Raw genomic sequence first — 9,674 nt, forward strand, 5'->3', positions numbered from 1 at the left:
ACTACCTCTGCCCAGGAGCCGGGGGCAAGGTCCCAGAACCAATCCAGAACCTATCCCCACCCCTTCACCCAGCCCTGCCCCAACACACACACACACACACACACACAAGGCCACAGTCCCTGAGGACAAGTTAGAAGTTGGCCCCTGTCTCCAAACCCCCAGCCCTCTGCACTAGCAGAGGGGCCAGCTCTAGGATAAGTAACAGGTGGACCCTGCTCCTCATCCCAGTACCCTCTGCCATCCCAATCCACACCCTCCTCGCGCCAGGGGATGGGCACAGGAGTGCCTAGGTCTCTAACAGCTGCCTTTGGACTGGTGTTCTGCCCTCTGGTCTGACGGTGGAGACAGAGAGGAACAGGATGTGGGGGTTCTGTGGCCAAGACCCCCTCACACACATCGCCCCACTCTTACTGCAGGAGACGATCCGTCTGAAGGAGAAGGAGGGCTGCCCCCAGGCCTTCCACGCCCTCCTTTCCTGGCTGCTGACCCAAGACATTGCAGCCATCCTGGACTTCTGGAGGGTTCTCTTCAAGGACTACAACCTGGAGAGATACAGCCGGCTGCAGGCCATCCTAGACAGCTTCCCTAGAGGTGGGGGCATGGGGCCGAGGACTCCGGTCCTGGCGGTTCACCGTGCTGGGGTCTTGGGAGCTAGTGTCACCTCGCTGAACCCCATCTGCACTGAAAGATGGAAGAGGGAGCGGGGGAGCCCCTGAATGATCCTCAGGACATCTTGGAGTCCAAGAGGCAAAAGGGAAAGGTCTTGCCCACCTTGCCAGAGGGTGTCCAGTTCTGGGGCCCGTCCCCCTATGAGCTGCTCTGAGTTTGGGGCCCTGCTCCTGCCCATGAGCTACAGATGTGGACCTCAGCCAGCCGCGGACGGGGAGGAAGCCCCCTGCCAATCTCAAAGTCTCAGCACTGCCGCCCAGGCCCCCCACCAAGAGGAAGGCCCTGGAGGAGCCTCGAGGGGCCCTGCCAGCAGCCCTGACCCCAAAGGGCACCTCCAGCCCAGGTACTTGGCAGGGGCACCAGCCAGGATCTTTTCCTGGGAACCCGATACCCCTCCCTCCCCAGTCCCTGCTCTACCATATCTGGAAGCTTTGGTCCCACCAACATAGGCACAGCTGTTCTGCCTGAAGCTGCAGAGCTCCCCTCTGGGTACTCATCTACACTGTAGTCAGAAGCGTATCCTCCCAACCCTGTCCTGTCCCAAACCCTGAGCTCCCCAGGGGCTGTGAAGTAGGTAGGTGGCTTTCGTTAACTTTGTACTGGTGAGTAAACCAGAACCCACTAAAGCAAAGGAACCCACAGAGAGTGAGGAAGACTAAACCTGTGCCCCCATTCCACCTGGGCCACCCTGGCCCTACTGGTCCCCAGGCTGTCTCCAGCTATCCCCTGCAGGTTCCCAACCCAAAGCCAAGCCCCCCAAGAAGCCGGACAGCAACACAGAACCCCAGCGCATCCCGCTCGGAAATGGTGAGTGAGGCCTCTGCTTCCTGGCCAAGGCAAGGGGTCAAGATTGAGACTGGCCTGGGGTCTCATCCCAATAACCTTGGCTGCATAGCCAGCCCAGGGAAGAGGGGATACCCTGGGCCCAAAGATGGCCTTGCTGATCATTCCCCACCTTCCTTTGCCTGGTACCTCTACACCCTGGTTCTGGCCCTTCTGCCCAGATGCCTAGCTCTTCATGTCCAAGAGTTGCCCCATCCTCAGGGCCAGCCCAGACACTACTCCCTCCAGAAAGTCACCCTCAGCCCTCAGCTGGACACGGCCAGCTGTCCTCCCCCTTTTCAGGGCATGTGACCCCCAGAGACCTCCAGCACTCACCGGTGCTCACAGCGAGGCCAGGACCTAGGACCTCTATGTCCTTCCCATGCACAGGGCCCATGTCCACTGTGCTCAGGTCACGCCCAGGACACTGCTGCCCAGGATACATGCACACCTCCCCCAAGTGTGTTCATACACGTGCATGTGTGCACAGGCAGTCTGTGTCTGCACTTACTGTGGGCTATCTGTGCATGGCAGGGCTTGTCCCCCTCCATGGCCTGGCCTGCCTAGAAGAAAAGGATCCTACAGCCCAGGCACTGCCCCCTCCTGTCCAGCGTGACGTAGGTACTCAGAGACCACCTTCCTGATTGAGGACCCCCACTTGGGTGGTCCCTTCCCCAGGAATCCAGACCATGTCTACTTCAGTCCAGAGAGCTGTGGCTGTGTCCTCTGGGGATGTCCCAGGAGCCCGAGGGGCTGTGGAGGGGATCCTAATCCAGCAAGTGTTTGAGTCAGGTAGATGGGCAAGGTGGGAAGGGAGGGCTTGCCAGGAGGACCTAAGCCTGGGATGGAGGGAGGTTCCGCCCTCTTGTTCCCTGGGGTCCCAGAGCTGCTGGGGCTGCAGTGAGGCAGCTGGCATCCCTGCCTGCAGAGGGAAGGGGTGGGCACTGAGTGCTCTCCCAGGGGGCGGGACCTTCTGTGAGGCCAGCAGTCTAAGCCCACAACCCAGCACGGATATTCACGGCTCCGGGATCACCTCTGTCCACATGGATGGGCTCTGCAGGGTCCCAGAGTTGCTGCCTAGAAAGTTCTGCCTGTGCCAGACCTTCCCTGGTGTCTTCTCCAGGTACTTGCACTGTCCAATGGGGACAGCTGCAGCCTCCCAGCCTATTCCCCCCTGACTTCTCTTCCTTGGCCTCCCCTGCACTGGGTGCATACAGGGAGGGGTCCAGTCCCCTCACACACAGGCCAGGCTCCTCCCTCAAGCCCAGAAGGCCGACCACCTATCTATAGGGTGGGCCAGCTGCTAATCAGGGAACAGCGGGCCCTGTTGGTGGCACAGGAAACGTGTCATCGCACCTCAGTCCCCGCCACTGTTTCTCCTCTGTGCTGGACACTGGCTGGGGATGTGAAGCTAGCCAAGACCACCCAGCCCGTGGGAGTCGGTGCTGGCCCTGCTGGCCCTGGTCTCACCGGGGTGGTTCGCAAGGGCCCTTGTCTCAGCTTCCTAGGCCTGCTATAATAAACGCTACCAACTGGGGGGCTTACAGCTACAGAGGTTCCGGCAGTGAGTGTCAGCGGGGCGTGCTTCCTTTGGAGGCTATAGAGAAAGGTCCTTCCTGCTTCTTCCAGCTTCTGGTGTTCACTGGCAACCCTCATCCCTTGGCTTGTGGCTACATTACTCCACCTCTGTCTTCACATGGCCTCTCCCTGTGTGTCTCTGTGTGCTCTCTCCTTTTACAAGGACACCAGTCATCTCATTCAACTAGTTACATCTATAAAGACCCTCCTCCCAAATAAGGTGGAATTCTGAGTTTCTGGTGGACGTAACTTAGGGACACTATTGAACTCAGGATGTTCTCCCAGCAGAGCAGCCCTTCCTGAGCCCAGAACATGGCCCGGGCCTAGCTGGGGTGGGGGTGGAGTGGAGGGCAGTGGGGTTGCAAGACACAGGACACACAGGCTATCGGCTACTCCTCATCTGCATGAGGGGCAAGGCCAGGCCAGCTGGGTGGGTGAGCGAGCATCTCCTCCCAGGGGGCTCCAAGAAGTGCATCCAGGTTGGGGGGGAGTTTTACACTCCCAGCAAGTTTGAAGACCCCAGTGGTGGGAAGAACAGGACCCGCAGCAGCAGCAGTGGTGGTGGCCTGAAGCCTCCTGTCCGAGCCAAGGGAGCCCAGAGCACTGTCTCGGTAAGGAGGTCCCGACTTCCCCAGGGAGGCTGGGCCTGCCTCCACCTTCCAGCAACAGCATTGCCTCAGGCCAGGAGCTCTGCTGGGGGCTGGAGGCTGCTACTGAGAGGCTCTGGGAGTCTGGCAGCCACATGCACCCCTCTATGGCAGGCTCTCCCCCTTCAGTGACCATTTCCTCCTGACAGGGTGGAGGCGAGCCAAAGGCAGGCCAGCAAGGCAGGGTCTCTGCACCCCCAGTCCCCCACAGCGAACTCCAGCTTCACCAGGTAATTACCTGTACCAGGAGGGGAGCCCAGTGCACCCTGTGTCCCCTCGGTAGGACCTTTTGCAGACTCTTCCCTTGTCCAGGCCCTCAGATAGCTGGAGCTCTGAGGTCTATGCCCCTAATCAGGGTGGGGCATTTTTTTTCTTCTTTGTTTAATGGACGATGTATATTTTTTCTGTTAATACCTGTATGTGAATTTTCAAATAAGTTAGAGAAAGTGAGGGCCTCCCAGGCACTTAAAACCATGGTGTTTGGGCCAGGCTGTTTGGAGCATCCCAGCAGGGCTCATGAGTGGGGCAGGGCCATACCAAAGCCAGGAGCTTGAAGACTGCGGGATCAAGCTTGCCCTTGGTTCCCCAGCCCAGGTTTGCAGTGAGGTAGAACTGACGAGGCCTGGTCTGTTATTGTCAGTTACAGACCCGACACCTGGGCCATGTTCACTCTCAGGCATGCAGGTGTGGACAGGGCCTGGTCCTCCCTGTGGGAGCTCCCTGACTGTCTAGGGGTCCAGGGACTTGTTACCATGAGTGTGAGTGTCGCTGTGCAGAGCCAGCCCAGCTGGATGGGCCAGGAGGCTTCTGGAGGAGGTGGCATCCAGGAAACTCAGAGAGCGTGTGGGCACCCCCAGGGAAAGGTGCAAGGAGGGCAGAAACCTCGGGCAGAGGGAGCAGTAGGGTCAGTGGAGATACACTGGGCCTGTTGCCCGTGAGGACAGGTTCTGAGTGGGTGGTGCAATCTGGGGGCTGCCTACAACACAGTTGCCCATGAGGAACCAGGCTTTCTGAAGGCTCATTCTTACCAAGGGGTTCCTTCGGAGGGTACTCAGGGGTTGGAACCCTCTAAGTGGAATGGGCCAGGAGCAGGCGGTGAGGTAGAATAGCCAGCATGGGCCAGCAGGGGAGCAGGATAGGGGAGATGTGGCAGGTGCAGCTGTTTTGGGAAGGAGCTAGCTCTCGGGGAGGGTGTTGCACCCCACCCTGAAAGTCGGCATGGGTGTCTCTTGCCTGCGTCAGAAGAATGAGGATGAGTGTGCCGTGTGCCGGGACGGCGGGGAGCTCATCTGCTGCGACGGGTGCCCCCGGGCCTTCCACCTGGCCTGCCTGTCCCCGCCCCTCCGGGAGATCCCCAGGTCAGCCTGTGCCTCCCCTCCTCTGTGTCTCCAGGTCACCCACTTCCCAGCACCTTCACCCACGACCCCTATGGGAAGCTGTCAAGGGTTTCGGTTCAGGTCACAGGGCTGTGCCCAGCGTTTTGTGCAGGGCCCTGGGATTCTCCCATGGCACAGCCTGCCTCTGCATCCCACACTGGCTTCCTGCCTGGCCAGAGAGCCCCAGCAGGGTGGCAAGCAATGGGGACTCAAGGCAAAGAATAGCTGCTCTGCCTCAGCTGGCCCAACCTCCCAGCCCCAGCCACCCCACCCCAATCCCTGCTCTCAGATGGTGCTGAAAGCATAGATGCACACAGTCGCACCCCTAAGGGCCCGTGGGTATCTGTCCGCCAATGCAGGGACGCTGTCCTGGTGGGGCACGAAGCCGCCTTTGAGTCCATGTCTTGGCGCTCCCTCCAGGCCCACTGAGCCCCGGCCAACCTCCCACCCAGCTCTCACAAAGCATGGCTATCATTGGAAAGGAGCTCTGGGTGGGATTCAGAGACCCAAGTTCTAGCCCAGGCTCTGCCCCAGCTCCCTGAGCATCCCTGACTGGCCCCCGGCTCTCCGAACCTCAGCTGCTTCATTGCTAAAAGGAGGGAATTTGGCCAGCTGGGGTCCTCAGCCACCTCCTTCTGGCTGTCCTCTTTCTGTTTCTTCCCTTCCTGCTCCTGATGGACCATCTCCTGCTGTGCTGGGGGCTGTTCTTCTAATGGAAATGTGGGTGGTCCAGGTTAGGGAGGCCCTCACCAGCATTACTGGGCATGTGGGAGGGTAAGTGAGGTTAAGTGAGTGGAAGGAGTTCTTGGAGTTCCTCAGAGAAGCACTCTAAGGGGATGCTGGGTGCGCTGGCAAAGACTACCCTTCTAGGGATACATATCTTGGGCTCTGGTCCCTTCCATATGTGTCTGGCCACTTCCCTGCCTGGACCTCAGCTTCCCCATCTATAAAAGGAGCCTGTGATGTAGCGGGTCCCCCAGGCCTTCCCTGCCTCCTGGCCTTGGGAGTCCATTATCCTCTCTGCTTTGTTCTGCATGCCTCTGACCGGTGACAACTGGGTAGTGGGACCTGGAGGTGTTCCAGCTGCCTCCAAGGGAGAGTCCAGCAGGGCCTGCTCCGGGCTGAGGAGTCCCGGCCCCAGGAACCATCTGTGGAGACCCCGGTATGCCCAGCCCACTCCCAGGCCCCGTCCCCACCTGGCCCCTCTGCCCCTCTGGAGACCTGCACCTGGCTGTTCTGTGTGACAGGCCTGCTTGCACCCCAGCTGATCAATCTGGCTTGCTGCAACCGACCCTTTCCAGGAGTTCCCCGTGGGGCTGGGGGCTGGGGGCTGGGAATCTGTTGGAACAATGGCCCCAGTGCTCACTGTGCTGTCAGGGCCGCTGCTCTGTCGGCCCCACTCGGGATGTTCTGCTACCCTTGACAGTATCCTTCCAAACTAGCAGCCATGAGCGGGAGGCTATATGTACCCCCAGATTTGCTCAGTATTGACTCTGACAGCCCCTGCAGACCACAGGGCCCTGTTTGTAAATGGGGAAATGGCCGCAAAGCCTGCAATTGCACCCTGGCCTTTCCAAGCCCAGTCTCCCCACCACCAGCCTATGTTCCAGTGTCTTGGTGGTCACTGACTTCCAGGTGGTGGAGGGCAGGGTTCTCTGCCCCCCGCATGCCCCTCTAAGTGCTGACTCTCTATTCAAGGTCTCCCTGGACACCCAGGGAGCCTCCCACTGGTGTGGACACTCCTGTCACCTACAAGCACCTGCTGGCCCCACCTACCACCCCACTGCTGGACTCCTCTGCCCTGCGCCCCCTACTGTGTATGGGCCCTGAGGGGCAGCAGGTAAGTAGCAGGTACTGACCAGGGCTGTTGGGAGCTCTAGGACGTTGGTAGCTGTGAGCCAGGAGGGTCCGGCCATGCCTTCAGGGCAGACCTGCGGAAGCTGGAGAGGAGGGGGTGGGAGTTAGGTGAGGGCTGAGGACAGAGGAGGCACTGTCCCACCGGCTGGGTGGGAAAGAAAGCGCTGGGCCGGCAGAGGCAGGGCAGGTGGGATGAGGCTGCTGGGAGCAGGGCTGGGCTGTGAAGAGGGCACCCAGGGCCTCAGGGGCTCTGGGGGTGCTGAGGAGGGAAGGGAGGCTCCCCAGGGCCTTCAGTAGGGGCTCTGGAAACCCCCACCCCAATTCACAACATCTCTCTCCTGGCAGAGGCTGGATAGTACCAAGTCGGTTGTCGGGCCTGTGAGGCCCCTTGCTCCCCTGTCCTGCCCTGCCTGCCTCTGTTTACCCCACACTAGCCCCTCTGAGGTGCTCGGGTCCTCCGCCCTCCTAGGGCACTGGACTGCAAAATGTCGGGATCCACCCTCCTGTGGCAGTCATCTCACCATGCCCATGCAGTTTCTCTGCGCAGGACCCGCAGGCCAGCCCTCACTCCCCGCCTGGCTCCCGGGTCACGCTGCCCTGTCCCGTCCCACAGGGCCTGGCACGGTGTGGCGTGTGCGGGGACAGCAAGGATGCCTTGCGATGTGCTCACTGCGCTGCCGCTTTCCACTGGCGCTGCCACTTCCCCGCAGGAACCGCCCAGCCAGGGTGAGTGAGGGTGGCCGGAAGGGGTGGCTGGTGCTCCAGACACCAAAAGGGAAGCTCCTGGCCCGCTGGGCCCGGCCAGCCTGCAGCCTCTCCCCCCCTGCCACAGAACCAACCTACGCTGCAAATCTTGCTCCGGAGACCTCGCCCTGGCCCCCGGGGAGGGGGCGCCCGCCCTGAGCCCTGCCTGCGTGGCCACCGGGTCCACCAAGGTCAGTGCCACCACCGGCCTTCGATGACTGCGCTGCTGGGGGGGCAGGGCACGGGGACATGTGGGGGTGGAGGAGAGAGGAGGAAGAACACATCCCAGGAGACTCTGATGCCAGCTCGCCGCCCGCACCAGACCAGCTGACCCTGTTGGTTATTTTCATAAACGGTTTGCTAAAGCACCTGACTCCTTTTTGGTAACCTGAATCTATGCGAAAGGGAGAGGGCCCTAAGCCACAGCAGCTGGGAAATGAGCAGTGGGTGCCCAGCTGTCTCGGGTGAGTGGTGCTGGGTGCGGGAGAAAAGGCTGCGAGGAGGGGGGACAGCTAGCGGAGGTCCCAGGCAGCATCACCTATGCTGGCTGGCCAGTACTGGCTCTGCCCAGACCGCCCCATCCCAGGGCCAGGACCTTCCCAGAAAGGAGGAGTACGGAGGCCCCAGCAGTAGCTCCTCCGTCCTCCCCCGGCCTTGTTTGTCGTGGAGGAAACAGTGTCAGGAGGGGCAGTAAACTGCTCACCCTGGAGCCCACCTCCTGGCTCAGGGCTTGCTCCACACCTGTGGGGGAAGAGCCTCCAGGGGGCAATGGGCCTCTAGCCCTGACTTCCCGCAGCTGGGGTCTTCCTACCCCAATCCCTTCCCCAAAGCTTCTTTAGGGATGCCCCTGAGTCCCACCCTACCTGCTGCCCATCCTACTTCCCAGCTGGCCTCATACTCCCGGCTATGCGCTGTGTGGGGACAGGCATCGCACTGTGCAGGCCCTCCCGGGCACCTGGGACGGGACGAGCATCAGGCCAAGGCCTTGCCCACTGGGCCGACTGGAACCAGTGACTTAGCCCGCTCTGCCACATCCCCTGACTTCCAGAAGCTGCTCTCCTCAGCCCACCTTTCTACACATTTAAGTCCAGAGGCCCGCCGAGCTAGTTCAGAAGTCCCCTCCAGGCAGCCCTCCTAGCCTCCCCACAGAGAAGCCCTCTGAGTTCTTATCTTTTACAAGCAAAGATCCAGTTCTTTTCATCGTAATGTAAACTGTAATGAAAAGTTGGAGTACCCATTCCATCCCCCTTCCCTGGTTAGGACATGGCCCCAGCTGCCTTGCAGGGCTGGGGTTTGTCGGACCCACCCGTACAGAAAGACCGAGACTTGGCTGTTCTGTGGTGTAAGCCAGGTGGCTTCATAGGGTTTGACCTAGTGTGTTCTTCTCTGCCTCCATGAGCCTGGGGGCTCTCGGGGCTGGTTCCCCACTGGCCCTAGCATGCCTGCTGGAGGGCAAATGGCTGGCGCTCTCTTCTTGAGCCTCAGGGTTTCCACCCCTGGCAGAGTGTCTTCTTGCTGGCTCTTTAAGCCCCCTGGGTTTTCCTGGAAGGCTGCAGCAGCCTACTGAGGCAGGGGCAGCCAGCTTCCCCAGCAGGCAGGGCCCTGGGCTTCCAGCCCCCCATGCCCACCCTGCTCTGTGGGTCACTGCTCTGGGGCATTTGCACTCCATCCCCAGGGACTGCCCAGGGAAGCACCCCCGCCACAGGCCAGCAGCTTTGCTGGGAGTCCTGCTTCCTTGCACTGTCCCAGACGGGTGTGGGGAGCTGTTCACCTCTTCCCTTGTCTGGTTCCAGGTCAGCGATGACTCTGCCTGTCAAGAGCCGGTTCTGCATAGAGATGACCTGGAGTCTCTCCTGAGTGAGGTAACAGTCACCTGGCCTGGGTACATCCACCACCCTTCCCCACTGCCCCCTTCCCCCCAGCCGGCTCCCTAGGCCCTGAGGGCCTGGACCATACCAGGGCCAGCTCAAGCTCAGCTCTT

The 9,674-nt window shown here is 60.7% G+C and overlaps 1 protein-coding gene across 1 annotated transcript in view; it reads left to right on the top strand.

Annotated features, from left to right (window-relative positions):
• The window catches only part of AIRE (autoimmune regulator), an 11,151-nt gene that overhangs the window by 184 nt on the left and 1,293 nt on the right, over positions 1–9,674 (top strand). Inside the window, exons 2-14 of the mRNA XM_006169488.1 lie at positions 417–591; positions 857–1,012; positions 1,402–1,476; positions 2,170–2,283; positions 3,526–3,680; positions 3,866–3,946; positions 4,959–5,074; positions 6,155–6,254; positions 6,394–6,464; positions 6,791–6,932; positions 7,563–7,675; positions 7,782–7,884; positions 9,487–9,555. Coding sequence (XP_006169550.1) covers positions 417–591; positions 857–1,012; positions 1,402–1,476; positions 2,170–2,283; positions 3,526–3,680; positions 3,866–3,946; positions 4,959–5,074; positions 6,155–6,254; positions 6,394–6,464; positions 6,791–6,932; positions 7,563–7,675; positions 7,782–7,884; positions 9,487–9,555 — 1,470 coding nt within the window. The remainder of the gene's footprint in view (positions 1–416; positions 592–856; positions 1,013–1,401; positions 1,477–2,169; positions 2,284–3,525; positions 3,681–3,865; positions 3,947–4,958; positions 5,075–6,154; positions 6,255–6,393; positions 6,465–6,790; positions 6,933–7,562; positions 7,676–7,781; positions 7,885–9,486; positions 9,556–9,674) is intronic.

Source organism: Tupaia chinensis, unplaced genomic scaffold (genome assembly GCF_000334495.1).
Source record: "Tupaia chinensis unplaced genomic scaffold, TupChi_1.0 Scaffold147038_1, whole genome shotgun sequence".
In the NCBI taxonomy this organism is placed as follows: domain Eukaryota; kingdom Metazoa; phylum Chordata; class Mammalia; order Scandentia; family Tupaiidae; genus Tupaia; species Tupaia belangeri.